The 17,605-nt window shown below is 46.4% G+C and overlaps 1 protein-coding gene across 2 annotated transcripts in view; it reads left to right on the top strand.

The window, feature by feature from the left end:
- ehd4 (EH-domain containing 4) overlaps positions 1–17,605 on the top strand; it is a 32,438-nt gene that overhangs the window by 11,774 nt on the left and 3,059 nt on the right. For both annotated transcript variants that reach the window (XM_063183738.1, XM_063183737.1), the window contains exons 5-7: positions 8,106–8,272; positions 9,303–9,548; positions 15,874–16,038. In XM_063183738.1, the coding sequence (XP_063039808.1) occupies positions 8,106–8,272; positions 9,303–9,548; positions 15,874–16,038 (578 nt within the window). The remainder of the gene's footprint in view (positions 1–8,105; positions 8,273–9,302; positions 9,549–15,873; positions 16,039–17,605) is intronic.

Raw genomic sequence — 17,605 nt, forward strand, 5'->3', positions numbered from 1 at the left:
TGACGCCACAGTTTTTTTCTGTAGCAAATGTTATGCATGTTTTGTATTTGATCTCTCTGTGTGGGTTGGAAAAGGAACGTGTGTGTGCGCGCATGTGTGTGCGTGCATGTGTGTTTTAAATGTGAGCATGTGTGCTTTAATGCGAGGGGAGGGGTCACGGGGGAAACGTGCTGCTGCGTGACGCAATCAGTGAGGCAGTGCGAGATCTTGGCACCCGCTTTAAGTGTGCATCTGGAAAATGCCTGGCGGTGGTGTGACCTGCCTGCTGCCATTGTCTGCATAGCTAGGTGGGGACCTGGCAGATAACAGCAGCCCGCGGTATGTAGGAGTCTTACGGGCAGCATCACGTGACCCAAAGTTTGAACGTTTGTTTATTTGGCCCTGCTGTGGCCAACCGGTAGGGCTCTCGCGTGCCATGCGGCTGACCCGGGTTCGATTCCCGACCCGGGTCCTTTGCAGACCCCTCCCCGTCTCTCTCCCAATTCGCTCCCTGTCCATCTCTCACACTGTCCAGTCAAATAAAGTCGAAAAAGACAACAAAATTATATATATAAATACACTTTAAAAAAAAAAAAAAGAAAAAAAAATTATATATATATATATATATATATATTTTTTTTTTTTTTTCTTTTTCTTTTTTTCTTTTTTTTTTTTTTTTAAAGTGTATTTATTTGACACAGAGCAGCATATAGTAATAACGTAGAGAAAATGAACAAGATTGTTGCCATGAAGGCTAATGTCTATCTTGAGTCCCTGGGCAGGTTGATGGTCCCTGAATGGAAGAAAACAAGATAATAAGTGTAGTTTCATCACGTCATCTGGGTGACTGAGAATCCTTACACACATGTTGCATTACATCAGGATTTTTACCCATGTTTTTTATTTAGATGACACCACTTTTTGACATGGATTCTTGTAGTTTGATTTAATCTTGAGTGATTTTTTAACTGTGGTAACAAAGGCTTCAGGCATGTGTCTCTGTCTTGACTTGTCACTTTATCGGGACTACGTGTCTGGGTGTGGCAGCCGCTTGATTGCACACAGAAATGCATGATGATGTATTTAACTGATACCTGTGTCATGCACCATGAAGGGCTTGTTACTACGCTGTAAGGGCTTATTAGTGCATAATCTTATTAGTGTGCATCATCCCTTATATCAGTAAGGTGCAATGCACATCTACAGTGGTGGCTCATACTTAAGTAGATGCCTCTTGTGATCTGCTCACAACCAACCTGTTTTTGATTAACATGATGTGGATGGATAAGAAGATTCTCAGACATGCTCTACTCCATTTTACTTTGACTGCATAGTTGCTGCATACTGTTGGATAAAGTTTGGCATGCAGCCTGTCCTTTGTGCTCTTGGGCTTGCATCAGTAGTAGTGCCCTTGGGGTTAGGGGCTAGGATAGAGGGGAGGGACGCATAGAGAGGAATAGGGCTTAGGGGGGTTGGATATGGATCGTGTGGGTTAGGGCCACAGTATAGACCGTGCATGTATAATATTGTATATGCAGTGTATGTCTATATACATTATTGTGTCTCTGGTTAGGGCTGTGGTGAGGGTGACTGGGAATGTGGGTTGTGGGTGTGAGTGGGGAATTGAATAAGGATTGTGGGTGTTGGGGCTGTTGGATGCGTGACTCGGTGTCGGGGTGGGGGTGGCGAGGGGTAGGTGGAAAGGAGGGAATGAGTAGGAATTGTCGCGGTTAGGGCCATGGTAGGGGTGTGCAAAATAATCGTCATATCGATGCATCGCGATACTTACTCTCACGATACAATGCATCGATTCATGACAAGGTATCGTGATACTTATTTTCTCAATATACTGCATGGATTCATGACAATTGATTATTTGATAACAATAAAATTCGATTTGCCACGGGTTATTTTGTTCAGTAGAGAATAGGTAATATTTCTGTTGTTATGTAAGCTCTCTCCCAGATGATAAAATGCTTAAATAGAATGAACTGACTTAAGAAAGCTACACAGCAACTGACAAATAAGCTGTATTTTACACATTTACTGAAGTAAATATCGCAATGCATCACAGTAGTACATGAATCGCAATGCATCGTGATAGAATCGCATCGTGGCATGTGTATCGTGATGCGCATCGAATCGTGAACCCTTTGCCAATACCCACCCCTAGGCACCATGGTGGAGGTGACTAGGTCCAAAGGATGTATGGGGGGGGGGGATTTGATGGGGATTGTGGGTGTTGGAGCCGTAGACTCTGGATAAGAGGGGTGGGAAGAGGGGATTGAATTGGGATTGTGTAGGTTAGGGCGGTGGTGGGGTGGGAGTGGGCTGCGCTGAGTAGGTATGAAGGGGTAATGGAGGCTGAGTAGGGATCATGGGGCTCTGTAAACCGTAATGGTGGTGGTGGAGGAGGTGAGTAGGGTTCCTGGGGCTCTCTAAACTGTAATGGTGGTGGTGGCTGAGAGGGGATGGTGAGGTTCTCTGGGCGTGATCACATCTGGTCCTGGTTTGCCTCGCTCAGCTGAGGTTGCATTCCTTTCGGCCCGGACCGCGTTTGGCATTCCTCTCGCGACTCCTCCTCATGGGGCGGCAATGGTAAGTGGAGGACTTGGGGAGTCAGGCAGTAACTGCAGTCGGGCGCTTTTATCTTGCAATGCTCTCTCTCTCTCTCTCTCTCTCTCTCTCTCTCTCTCTCTCTCTCTCTCTCTCTCTCCCTCTCTCTCTGTCTCTATCTGTCTCTATCTGTCTCTTTTGTGTCTCTCTCCCTCTATCTCTCTGCACTCCGCTGCGTTTGTGCAAGCACCGCAGTTTTGTTGCATGTCATCACTGGTGGATCATCATCAGCATCATCAGCACGCCAGCATAGCTGAGGCCTGACATCAGGGACTGTAGGGATAGCGAGGCCAATGCATTACACGTGTCATAACCCTCATATCTCCATGATGTGTTGATAGACATTTAAGTGCGGGCCGTGTTTATATAACAGTATGTGTGACTCAGGACATTGGTGAAGGGTAGTGCCGACAGTCAGGTAGGCACTGTACCAGGAGCTGGAGGAAACGCTCTAGGTTCATTTTGTGTTCTTGTTAAAACAAGTCACTCACTTTCTTTTGACTAAGACATGTAAAAGTGTTATCTTTTTTCCATGTTGTAACTTCCATCTTCCTCAGATGGTCACACGGGTGTTGATATGCAATGTCCTTTGCAATCAGCTGATGTTATGCCATCTAAACATGTCAGACAGAGAATAAAAGTTTTGCATCACTGTGTCAAAAAAAAAAAAAAATTCACAGGACCTGGTGGGTTTGACTTCTTGCATTGGACATCTTTGGTAATGGTGGTCAAACTTTCTGCCCAAGCAGAAGTTGGTCACTGTGTTTCGCAAGAGATTGGTATGGTGTGCAATAGTAGACTTTTTCCCCTTTATGATTCACCCATGTTTGATAAAAGTAATTGCTAGGCTAATGTTGCATCTTTTATCTGGACCGAAATAGCAATTGGCCTTCGTCCAATTCCAAACTATGTTACACACATGTAGCACATTAAGACAATCGATGCAATGTGTTGTAGCCTCATAATGTGCAACAATCCGCCAGTGGAATAGCCATTGTAAAGACTTAAATACCAAGCGCTACACTACTACAACTTAAGTCATAACAAGGGCCATGTCTTAACAGATTAACCGCAAAGTCATATCGGTAAGTGTAAGGCGCTAAGCAGCTATGGCTGTGATTAGAAGTATGCGCCAGTTCAAAAATGTGTGTGTGTGTGTGAGTGTGCTTGCTTTTTATGAACTGCCTGAACCCTTGGAAATTGAGCTCGCCATCGATGAAGTGATTTCCATTGGCCACGGCGGTTCCCACACCCACGCCGTGGGTCCCACCCAAATATGGACTTGGCATGGGGTGCCTGCATCACTGACCACCTATGTAATCCCTGCCTGCTATTGTTGTAGAGGCAGCCAAGTTTCCTCGGCAGCTAGTGACGGTGACGGTGACGATGGTGGTGGAGGTGGAGGTGGGGACAGTGGCGGTGAGGGGCCGTTCTGGAAGCCCCTCTAATTGGACCAGGGGCCACTTAGCGTCATTGTATCTTGGCGTCATTGTTGTATCTGTAACCGTGGCCGACCTCTCCCTTGGAAAGTGAAAACAGTGGTGTTGTTTTTTCATTCATTCTGTCGATTTTTCTATTGTCTCTGAGCTACTCGTTGCTGCCGAGGAACAGACCCATAACCTCACAAAAGTTCATGATGAGGGAGCTTACCGTAATTCTACATAGTATAAATATTCCGTTTTTATTGAAGCCTGGATCTTTTCCCCGTTTGTACATGGGGATTTGTCTGTGTGCTTGTTGGAGCTTCTGTGGCAGGCCTGGAGAGACGATTAGCACTTTTATTGTCTGTGATGCTTTTGTTGCTGAGGAACACACCCTTAACCTCGGAAGATTAAAGATAAGGGAAGTCATTGTATTGTCTTTTCTTTTTATATCCATTATTTTATTGGTATCACAGCTTGGATCTTCGCTCCTACTGTGTGTAAAGGTCTGTGCCACTCTGTGTCTGTGCTGGAGAGAACATTAGTAGACTAATGGCTCTCGGCTACTCGTACTGCTAGGAAACAGGCCCTTCCCTCATAAAGTGAATGATGAGTGAAGTCACTGTAATGTCTTTTTAAACATACAGTACATATTTGTTGTTTTGGTAGAAACTCTCTTATTGTGTGTAACATAAGGATCTTTGTCTGTGTCTGTTGGAGCCTCTGTGGGGGAGTTGGAGTTTGAGACATTTAGCACCGTAATCAGGGCTCAAAATTAACTTTTTTCATCACCAGCCAAAATGGCTAATATTGCTAGTCAAACACACTCTCACTAATGCGTCAAAGTGGCTAGTAAGCTAGTCTTTTCAACCAGCCAAACTGAAATTTCACCAGCATTTGGCCGGTTGGCTGTTGTTAATTTAGAGGCCTGGCTGTAATGGCTCTGAGTTAGTCATGCTGCTGCGGAGCAGAGCTATTCTCTGTGAGCTGAGCTGAGTTGAGCTGTGCTCCACCCTGCAGAAATCAGGACGACTGGCCCAGACTGCACTTCATCATCACCGTGTGACGCATGTCCTCGTCTCCTCTTCTCCTCTTCTCCATCCACTTCCAGCCTTTCCCTCTCTGCTTCCCTACCTCCGTCCATCTGCACATCTCTTGTGTGTCCGGACTCCTGCTCTTGGCTTTTCTGGCCACTCCAGCAAAATAATCTAATAGAGCTTTAAATTTCAGTTGATTGGCATTGATTTGTTCAACAGAGAATTTGATTAATCAAATCTTCAGTGTTTTCTTTTGCTGCCCGTTTGTGCATCTGTATCACAGTACCCCACAGATTACAGTAGCCTGCATATAAAATCATCATGAAGGTGATTTATTCTGATAAGAACTACAGCTACCGAGTATCGAAGTACGTAAGCAGTCAAACAGCTAAGCTGCTTAACCAATGTTATTCGATCTCATTACAGGAGGCACAATATCCAAACTGTGAGCTGCTCCACTCCTTTGCCTTTCTCTGTTTCCTATACACACCACCAAAAAAAGAAAATCATCAGTTACTCATGTCTCTCACTTCCTTTTCCCACATCCCCTTTCTTCTCTCTAGGCGTGCGAAGGGTTGGACTGGTCAACTGGCATGGAGGGCATTTTCCCGGTGGGCTGGCGGTCCTCAGGGGCTAATACTTCTGTTTTTGTTTTGTTGTTTTTTTTGTTTGAAAGGGCATCCCGTTGGTCAATTTTCTGTTTAGACAGGCAGGCCCATTGGTGTGAACGCTACTGTGTGAGGGGCTAGTTAATGCCAACAATGCCCGCACCATTTGTTTGGCCCAGCCAAGCCCTGGGTGTGTTCATCTGCCACCACCTCCTGTCATCCGATACGCCCTCTCTATGCCGTTAATTATGTAGACGTCTAGCACACCTTGGCTGTTATTTAAACCTGGGTGCCTGCCCGGACCCGGTGCTGAGCTGTGACATTGGGGTGCAGTATAAATGTGCCTGGCTCTGCTCAAGTGAAATCAATCTGGCTGAATGACCTAGCTGAGCTAAACCGAAGACTGACTGTAATCTCCTGTAGGTTCAAATGAGAGAGGCTAAAGCTTTTAGCATTCGGGTTGTAAGCAAGTGATTTATTTTGTCTTGTGGTGTGGTGGTGGTGGTGGTGGTGGTGGTGGTGATGAGCTATCGACAGACCAAGTAGCTGTGTGTGGTGCTCCTGGCAAAAAAGTAGCCATTATAAGTGTTTTGAGTGTAGTGTACCCTCATTGACATGTTACTGTATGTGTGGTTGTTTATCATTTTGTGCTGCTCGCTTTTTATTCAGTGGTGCTGCACCACAGAATGTTCTACAGTATGTACTGTATAGGAAATTTGAATTTGGGAAGGAAGCAGGGCTGAGCGAACCAGACAACCGACTGTAATCTCCTATAGGCTAACATGGAGGGGTCATTCATCCTCAGCAATTTGGTTGTAGACTGCTAGTCATTTATTGCGTGTTGTGGTATGGTCAGAGAGAGTAGAGAGAGAGAGGTTCCATTGGCCCATTGTTTCCGGGTTCTATTATTGCAAGGGGGAGGGGGGAAAATCCCCCTTTAGGCAGACCTAGGCAGACCTAAGGACAGTTCTATTCAATGCTAGGAGCATTATGACACGCCCCTTTAGGCAGACCGGAACCTGGTCACATTAGGTGCCCATAGAAACCTATTATGTTGGCATATCTCTATACTTAAAGAATCTCTGGTATGGTGGTGGTGGTGGTGGTGGTGAGATTTTGACGACTAGGCTACGCTGAGATGGGAATTTGGAGAAGGAAGGCGAGCTTGTCAGTGGATGAGAACCATGTGCATTACTCACACGTAGGAAAGGCACCCTCCCATGTCACTGTGCTTCACTGTGTTTGTATAACTCCTGCTCTCACTGTTTAAGGCCTTTCGAAAAATTGGAGTCACTAAGCATCTGGCTGTTATCTTAACTGTAATTCCTTTTAGTGCTGGAAAACGTGTCTCGGTGTGAGTTTGTTTGTCTTAACGAGAGACATTTAACAGACTGTGAACCTCACCCCTGCTCCACCCACTGGCTGTGAATTCAGTGTTAATATTTGCCCTATGGCGCTATGTCAATCTGAAGCGTCCAGAGGGCCAGAGGGGGCCCAGGGGTATCTCGTCATGTGTCTGAGGACTCCTTAAGGGGACATGGGGGAGGTCACGTTACTGACTCTGTTGTTGTTGCCAAAGTGGAGGCGCGGGCCATCTCAAGGTCTCATGCTCCCATCACTGCTACGCTACTGTTTGTCAGGTGGTGGTCTCTTCTCAAACTGTGGCATTCCACGTTGCCGTTCATGTGTCATACCCGTGGTGTGTACAGGCATCTCACACCAGAGTTGAGTTGGTGTGTACACGCCATCCATTCCTTTGAATGGTTCCTAGAAGCTACTTCACTAAAGGAAAATCAGATAACACACACACACACACACACACACACATACACATACACACACACACAGTCACTCACACACACACACACACACACACACACATACACATACACACACACACAGTCACTCACACACACCACACCCCATACTCATCTTTCACATCACCACCACCCTTCTCACCTACTTTCTTCACTATGACCTCTGTGCAAATTCTAGCCCTTTCTTTTTTACACAGTATGAATGTTCTTTGTCTCTACCTGTGTTGGTTTGTTAAAATGCTAGACAATATCGGGTAGGATTGTTGCCCTCATATGCATAGCTCTTAGGTTACTGTTACACTCTGGAGACAAAGAGTAAAGACTAGAGATTCAAAGTGCTCAAAGACTCAACAATTCCAATGTTTCCAAGCGATGTCTTGCGTACCTCCTAAGCCTTTTTATCATACCATGAGTACCCCCACAGTCATGCCCTGTATCTCTTCCTCTATTCTCATGTGACTGCTCCATACAGTTGTAAATGTTTTTTTCACATACCCTCTGATGTGTACCCAAGTTCCCTTAGTGGTAACCACTGGCCTAACCTAAACTCATCCTTTTCCACTGACATGATGTAACCTCTTCCTCTCTTTTCTCCTCCCTCTTCTTCTCCCTCTTCCTCCTTGCCAGGCTACGATTTCTCGGAGGTGCTGCGCTGGTTTGGCGAGCGCGTGGACCGTATCATCCTGCTCTTCGACGCACACAAGCTGGACATCTCGGACGAGTTCTCGGAGGCCATCAGGGCACTGCGCGGCCAGGACGACAAGATCCGTGTGGTGCTCAACAAGGCCGACCAGGTCAGAGCTTTTTTTGTTGTTGTTGTTGATTTGTTTTGTTTTTTTTTGTAGATATTTTTTGGGGGGGAGTAGGTTATCATCTTTATTTGTATAGGATAGTGAAGGATGGGGCAGGAATTGAGCGGAAGAGAGACGGGGGAGGACTGGGAAATCAGCCCGGGTCAGGAACCGAACCCTGGTTGCCGGCACAACAGTGCAATGCCTTGCCGTTTGAGCCATGGCAGGGCCAGAGCTATTTTGTTAAGGAGCCTGTGCACTCTAGCCTGGTTTTACCGTCCCCTCATACTACTCTGATTCATACAGAGGGTCTGGAAACTTCCAAACTGAGAAATGTTAGGTGGAGGAAGGAAGGAAGGGGTGAACTCTGTTAAAATTAGAAACCTGCGGCCCTTCTGTGGCTCTTATGATAGGGCACTGGCCTGCTAGGCCGGCAACCCAGCGACCCGGGTTCGAGTCCAGCCCTGGTCCTTTGCCGACCCTTCCCCATCCCTCTCCCCATTCACTTCCTGTCTGCCTCTCATGTCATGGGTGAGCGGTTAGGGCGTCAGACTTGCATCCCAGAGGTTGCCGGTTCGACTCCCGACCTGCCAGGTTGGTGGGGGGAGTAATCAACCAGTGCTCTCCCCCATCCTCCTCCATGACTGAGGTACCCTGAGCATGGTACCGTCCCACCGCACTGCTCCCCATGGGGCGCCACTGAGGGCTGCCCCCTTGCACGGGTGAGGTATAAATGCAATTTCGTTGTGTGCAGTGTGCAGTGTTCACTTGTGTGCTGTGGAGTGCTGTGTCACAATGACAATGGGAGTTGGAGTTTCCCAATGGGCTTTCACTTTTTTTTCTCCTACTGTTCTATCTTCAATAAAGTCAAAAAAGACACACAAAAAAACGTAATCGAATTGCTTGTTCATGATGTTGACAAATGATTGCTGGTGGGAGGGGTGAACTATGTCGATGTTCAAGACACTGTACAACTCCCGTGACCACCCCTGTGACACTGTTCAACCCAACCGTGTGAACCTTGTGTAACCAGGTGGACACTCAGCAGCTGATGCGCGTGTACGGCGCCCTCATGTGGTCCCTGGGCAAGGTGATCAACACGCCCGAGGTGGTGCGCGTCTACCTGGGCTCCTTCTGGGCCAAGCCCCTGCAGAACACCGAGAACCGCCGGCTGTTCGAGGCCGAGGCGCAGGACCTGTTCCGGGACATCCAGGGCCTGCCCAGGAACGCAGCGCTCAGGAAGCTCAACGACCTCATCAAGAGGGCCCGTCTGGCCAAGGTGAGACCCGCGCACGCACGCCACGTCAATCTTTTGTCCTCTCATCCTTTCCTATAGCTTCTGGCCTCTTGCAGAAGTGTCGTCCCACCTCTGTGGAGAAAACGGTTACGTTTTTCCACTGTCAAGCAGCCCTGAACGGCTTTTCAGAGGCTTTGTCTCAATCAACATTTCGATGGCAAATGAGAGAATAACTCTGAGTAACCTTATGAATTACGTTTTTGCAAGATATCGAAAAAAACTTGGTCATCAATCAGCATTTAACCTCAAATCACAAAGCCAGAGGTCACTGGGTGGATAGAAAGGATTTGAGGACAAATATTGACTTGCAACCACAAACATGGATCACATGCAATTACAGTACACTGACATTAACAAATTATATCAATATCATGTAGGCCCACAAGGCGAAGGTGATCGCCACACACCCATGCATCACCATTACATGGACATCATCAGTATATTATTACAGGACATTTGCATGAAATGGGACTTTGCTGATGGCTTTATCCGAAGCAACTTGCAGTTATTTAGGGATAGACTAGTCGGCCACTAACCCTGGAGCAACATGGGGTTGGATGCAGGGAAAGTCCACTGATTCTTCCTATTGGTCCAGGTGGGATTCGAACCTTCAACCCTCTGACCCAAAGATCAACTCCAGCCCTGCTCTTCCTTGCTCAGCTGCGTTTCTGGTCTGCACTGACCTCATTCAAAGGTGAAGGGCCTTGGCTCATCACAGAACGAAATTGACTGTAACCGAGTTTGAAAATCTTGTTGTCTTTGGCATAATGCTAAGAAACATCTTATTGTTTTGCAAAACACAAAAGCAAAAATCGACTCAAGATGTTTGGCCACATGATAAAGTTGATGTGTGTTGTTCCAAACATGACAATACATTATTTTCACTCAAAATTGTAAGTTACAGTGAGTCTTTTGCGCATACCATTGCCAAAACCTATACGGCAGGGTGTGAGTTTTTTCCTTTGTGGTAATAAGATAATCACATGCGAATGTCGTCCCCACTCATTACAGACATAGCAAACAGAACTGACACTCTTCCAGTTTGTATTGTAGGCTACATTGAGTACACTGTATGGACAACCATACTTGAGAGCTTACCATTACAGCAACTGGAACATCAGTGATAAACAGATATACAAAATACCAAAATACTTATGTAAAAGACCCTTTTGTATTCAATATGATTATACTTGTCTACCATAACTTATTGTATGCAAATGCATACCCATATCTTGTATGTACAGTAGTCTGGCATAATTAGATTGGAATAGAAAAGTTCCTTCTCCCAGTTGGAAGAAGAAGAGTTAGAAGCGTAGCACTTGTGTTATGTGCACCACCGTGTAAAATGTCTTGGTATGCTGAAGCATTAGCAGTACCCTTGACAGGAGATAAACGGCCTTATCCAAATTCTTGAAAAAACAGTTTGCAAGACTCCTGTTCAGTTGCATTTTACACAACACGACTGCAGTCCATTCCACAAAGCACTTGACTAGAACTATGAAAGTCATTGTTTTGATGTGTTTGATGTTGAAGAACCGTAGTTGTTCACACACACAGAGAACCCTGACCTTGAGCCCCATCAAGCACTATCTGGGAGGATCTGGAATGGAGATCAGAGGAAGAGGATCCCTCTTGTTGCAATGCAACGTCTTGACCTCGTAAATTCTCTCAGAACAATGAATGAAACGGCAAATTCCCCTACAAACTCTCTTGAAATCTTGAAGGTTGAATGGAACAGAAAGCTCAGTTTCCTCTTCAAAAGCTTCAGTTTCAATTCCAACGACCCCTGTTATAAGTTTGTTGTGACCAGAATGACAGTGACCAAGTTGTAATGTTTTGCTGAAGACTCTGTGTGAATGTCTCAGCTGTGTAATACTGGCATAGTACGTTTTTATTCCAAGGAATAGTGAGGTTTTTCACTAGTAGAACAATGCACATTATAAGGTTACGACATTCCACTGTTATACATTTTTAAAGGTGTATTTTTTGGTCTTTTTCGACTTTATTAATGACGGGACAGTATGAGGTGGAAAGTAAGTGAATGGGGAGAGAGACGGGGAGGGGTCGGCAAATGACCCGGGCCAGGAAGCAAACTCGGGTCGGCCACCCAGCAGACGAGTGCCCCACTGTTAGGCCACGGCAGGACCCCACTGTTATAAATGTGCTGTTACCAGAATGGCTATGACCAAGTCGTAAGGCTTTACTCAAGACTCAGTGTAATGTCATAGTAGTGTAGTACATAGTAGTATAGAAATAGTACTATGGAATGGCTATGACCAAGTCGTAAGGTTTTACTCAAGACTCAGTGTAATGTCATAGTAGTGTAGTACATAGTAGTATAGAAATAGTACTATGGAATGGCTATGACCAAGTCGTAAGGCTTTACTCAAGACTCAGTGTAATGTCATAGTAGTATAGTACATAGTAGTATAGAAATAGTACTATGGTTGTACTTTCTTTTTTCATCAAATAGTAAAGTGTTCCTCTGTTGGAATGGTTTGCACAATACATTAAGAGGCTGCAGCATAAAGTTATGCAGTGTCGTCACAATCTCTGCTGATGTCATGTTGAGGTATACAAAAGTATTTGTCTATATCACGCATTTCCCACCAAGAGGGGAATGAACGGCGTGTGTGAAGCGCGATATCGCGTGCAAGTGATGGACAGGACTAATTGTGTGTAGGGTTACTACGATAAGACGCGGGAGATCTTTGCCGGGTAATGACGACCTGTATTTTTTTGGTGGGTTTAAGGCTGTCGGAGTGGTGTAACAAAAATAATGGTCTTGGGGAGAGCTCATAAAGTTGGCTGTTGATAAAAGGTGCCCCTCATGTGAAACCAATTACCACCACTGGCTCATGTTCCCCATCGTTGCCCTGAGAACATAAAGTTGACCCCGGCACTGGGGAGTTACTATATCGTTAGTGTGTGTGTGTGTGTGTGTGTGTGTGTGTGTGTGTGTGCGTGTGTGTGTGTGCGTTTGTGTGTGTGTGTGTGTGTGTGTGTGTGTGTGTGTGTGTGTGTGTGTGTGTGTGTGTGTGTGTGTGTGTGTGTGTGTGTGTGTGTGTGTGTGTGTGTGTGTGTGTGTGCGTGCGCGCGCGCGCGCGCGCGCGCGCGCGCGCGCGCGTGCGCGCGTGCGTGCGTGCGTGCGTGCGTGCGTGCGTGTGTGCGTTTGTGTGTGTGTGCGTGGATAGGTGTGTGGGTGAGTGAGTGACTGTTTGTGTGTCTGACTGGGTGCGTGTGTGCATGTGAATGAGTGAGCTGCACGTGGGTGCGTGTATGTACAGTATAGTATGTGTATAGGGGTGGATGAGTGATTGGTGTTGGCCTTTTGCATCAACCATCACCCAGAGATGTGAAGATGGGGAGTGAAACTGGCGCTGGAGACTGACTCCTGGACTGCACCGCCTGTAATTGTAAATCTCAGTCCCACACACGCACATACACACACACGCATGTGCACACACATGAAGCCCTGAGACGAAGAACCATACATGTCCACATTTTCACATTTTGAACATAGGCCTATGTTTTTTTAATTTGCAGTTGGAACATTATTTTTTTTATTTAGATTTTTCTTGAAGTCAGAAAGCAAAAGCTTCTTAATTACAATAATATAAGATTTTTTAATGTCAATGTTAAAGATCAAATGTTACCAGGTATTTACAATTCTGGACATTTACAAAAAAAAAATTGGACTTGTATGGTTCTTCGTCTCATGGACACACATGTACACACACACATCCCTGGCTCAAGTGTGTGTTCTTGTCTTGACCCCGTGTTCACTCTGACATAACTACCCATCGCTCATCCTCTCTCACACACAGACCATTCATCTAACGCACACTCTTCCACTGATAAACACTTCACTTTCTCTCTCTGTCTCTCTCTCTGTCTCTCTCTCTGTCTCTCTCTCTCTCTCTCTCTCTCTCTCTCTCTCTCTCTCTCTCCCTACTCTCACGCTCCCTCACTGTTCACAGTCTCTCCCTCGCTCGCCCACGAGACAGGCCATGGGCTTTCTTTAAAAAAGAAAAAAGAAAAATGAACGAGCGAACGAACAAGTTTCTTATCTCTTCCGCAATATTTTCCAAGAGCCAGCAACGCAAACAGGAATCCGCCAGCGCTCCGCATTCCTTCCTGCGGCATGAAAGTCCACGTGAAGTTAGAAGTGGACTGGAGCTGCGCTGACCTTCCCAGCCTCTTGACTCCCCTTGTCTCCCCACTCAGTCACTCACTTACACACACACACACACACACACACACACACACACACACACACACACACACACACACACACACACACACACACACACACACACACACACACACGCTGTGCATACAGTATCTCACTCACTCACTCATTCACTTACACACACACACACACACACACACACGCACACACACACACACACACACACACACACACACACACACACACACACACACACACACACACACACACACACACACACACACACACATGCTGTGAGACAGAATGTTACACACACACACACACACACACACACACACACACACACACACGCATACACACACACACACACACACACACACACACACACACACACACACACACACACACACACACACATATTCTCTCTCTCTCACTCATACACACTCTCAGTCACTCACTCTCATACAGCACACACACATACTGTAGTTCACTTTCTGTCACACGCACACACACACAATTTTGCCACAAACACGTGTTCGCTCTGTGGGGGATAAACATGCGCGCTCACATGCTGTCATAGCACACACACACAGTCACACACACACACACACACACACACACACACACACACACACACACACACACACACACACACACACACACACACACACACACACACACACACACACACATTTGTCTTAACAAACATAGTCCCACTCTCCCACATGCACTCGAACACACCTACCTTCTCCTGTTTTCAGCAAACTTCCCCTGGCACTAGAGTGTGTGTGTGTGTATATGTGTGTGCGTGTGTGTGTGCGAGCACGTGTGTGTTTGCGCATGTGTGTGCGTGTCATGCCACCTGACCTACCGGGTGTTTGGCTCTCAGCTGTCCACAATGTCCATCCCCCTCCCACAGGTTATTGTGAAGTCCTTTTTCCCAAACATGAATAAACAAAAGAATAAACATTCCTGACAGGCGGGGAAGAAGCCACCTCTTTATTTTTGTCCTCCCCGTGTGCCGAGTGAGAGCTTCCTTGTCATTCAGGAAAAGTTCAGAGTAAACATCACTCCGGGATGTTTCTCCACCCACCCCTCTCCCATCCCTCTCCAAACCCCCACCTCTCTTTGGGGGTTATGGAGGTGGGTTGAGTTGGAGTTGAGCGGAGATGTTGGAACTGAGAGAGTCGCCAGGGGTACTTGAACCTGACTTGCCATCGGTGGAACAATTGCACACAGGGCCCCAGGGCAAAACACTGATAGGGCCCACCATAAGGCCTGCCAAGGTTAAGATAGGGCCCTGGGAGGGGCACGTACACACACACACGCACACACGCACACACACACACACTTCCGCCCCCTGAGTCTTGCATGCCAAATACAACGAGGCCAGCCATTCAGATAAACTCCTCATATCACCGGCCACAGCGCCCAGGCCCCAGAACAGAAGGTCAGGACCTGCGAGAAACAAATTTTCAGCATGAAAAGATGTCTATTAATAAAAGGCAGTCCACTGACTGCATCGCTTGCCCAGAAGCACTTGTCGACGCAAGTTGCTTATCGTAGATGACGTGAAAGAGCTGTTCTGGATAGAGAGATGGTTCTGGAAAGTTCTCTTCCCTGTGACTGGTTGCCTAGCCACGCCAGACCCACAGTGAATCAAGGTGTGGTGTCCAGTGGAGCCAGCAAGGCAATCTGTCTAGTCTTTGTTTGATTTTGTACCGAAAGTCATTAGTTAACATTACACTCTCAGAAATAAAGGTACAGAACTCGGTGCTGGGGCAGTACCCTCAGTGGGAGTATTGCGTTGTTTGGGTGGTACCTCAAAAAAGAGGTGACAGATGTACATCGGTCGATATTGCAAGAAACTGAACGCACCACTTTTTTGGTGGACCAATCAAGCGACGCAATGGTACTTCCCTTGAAGGTACTGCCACAGCGACGAGTTCTGTACCTTTATTTCTGAGAGTGTAGTCTGTGTGTTTATGTGCAAGAGTATGTAGAGTTCTGTACAATTTGGTTCTTTCCGTGTGTGACACTTTACTCCTTTTTTTCTCTACCTGTTTGCCCTCCTCTCTCTCTCACTTCCTCTCACTCCCCCCTCCCTCTCATCAGGTGCATGCCTACATCATCAGCCACCTGAAGAAGGAGATGCCGTCTCTGTTCGGTAAGGAGAAGAAGAAGGAGGAGCTGATTGCGCGGCTGCCTGAGATCTACGTCATGCTCCAGAGGGAGCACCACATCTCCCCTGGAGACTTCCCCAACGTCAACAAGATGCAGGTCAGACCCACGCGCTCAGCTCATCAGGCTACTGTACTGTGGCCGTGGGGGTGGGGCCAATATTGTTTTGTTTGCCTCAGTACTCTGTGTATGCTGCTGATTTAGGAATAGAGTGTCAGCCTACTTGTTTCAGCAGAAGTCTTCGTTAGCAGGAAAATTAATGTTGCACTCTGTAGGATGGTGGTCAGGTGTTGCAACTATGCTGCTCATTAAAACTGTGCTGTCTACTGATATATTTGATCTCTTCATGAATATTTACTAAATAATGAACTAATATTTACTAGTATGTCCGAAGTACAGTAGGTTTTGCAGCGGGGAAAAAAAGTTAATTTCTGGAAATTCAAAATGGCGGACAATGGACATCCCCCTTTTGATGTATGAAAAGTGCAATTTTCCCAGTCGTGAATAATACCGGTACTTAGAATTTGATGGTGGTGGAAAGTATTCATGACTGTAACATTGGTAACACTGAATGTGCAGCATGAATTCTGCAAATTAACCACTACAAACATTACACAGTGCAATCTGTCAGTACAGTAGAGTACAGTTATCTGACAGTGTAGTCTGTCAGATAACTACTCATCTGCCTCTAGGCTGTTCTTGTGGGTACATTCCAGAAAAGTCCCTGACGTTTGGAGTAAGTTGATTTTGTAAGGGTATCGCCATAGAGGAAACAAATGTACTGTGGCTTTAGATTTCAGTTTCATAGGCTTCCACTAGCTCTCGTGCCTGATGTCATCTGACCAAAGTGGTCCAATCACACGGCCTCTAGCTGCATGTTCTTACCAGAAATTTGCTTACTGACTAGAGTGTCGATGGTCAAGGATGTGTCAATGTCCCACCTCTACGGTGTCCATTTTAGTACATCCTCGTCCTCAGATATCAGACTCCAAACATCAGTCACTCAATTTTAACTCAAGATGACAGAGGTTTTCCTAAGATTGAGAGACTGATGTTTGAGTCTGTTATCTGAGGACGAGGATGTCCTAAAATGTACACCGTACACCTCCGATTGTAACACCACCACCATCACTGCCATGTAAGAATCTCAATGGCCCCTCCCGCAATCCATAAGAACTTTTACAAGTATCCAGATCCTCCTCCTGGGAAGAAACTTAGGAGAAAAAAACACACCGTCCATCCCACCCCCAGGGCCATAAAGGATTTAGTAGCCCAGCAGCGGAACACAATTTACGGCCGAAGGAGGCTTCATTTCTCACCAGGGTTTGAGGAGGACACGTCTTGCCTTCAACATGACTTAATGCCTCATGGCCACACATGTGTAACGCAAAGGGAGTGCGAGCAAGGTATTAGCATTAGGCAGCAGAGCCCCATGGGTAGTACAGCACAGTACATCAGAGCTAGCGGACTGCTGGGTCCAGTCGCTAATCCAGTAGGAAGATTGATCCAGTGTGAGCCTATGAGCTGGCTACTATGAATTTGGACGCTCGAAAATGGTGCTGAAAATGCTAAGCGATGGGTCCGTCATCATTGCTGCCATGGACGTTATTCCTTCTCCACCCTTTGGCAGTGAGTTGAAAGGCTTGAGTGCTGAACTGGCTTGATG

The sequence above is a fragment of the Engraulis encrasicolus genome, chromosome 19 (genome assembly GCF_034702125.1).
Source record: "Engraulis encrasicolus isolate BLACKSEA-1 chromosome 19, IST_EnEncr_1.0, whole genome shotgun sequence".
In the NCBI taxonomy this organism is placed as follows: Eukaryota; Metazoa; Chordata; class Actinopteri; order Clupeiformes; family Engraulidae; genus Engraulis; species Engraulis encrasicolus.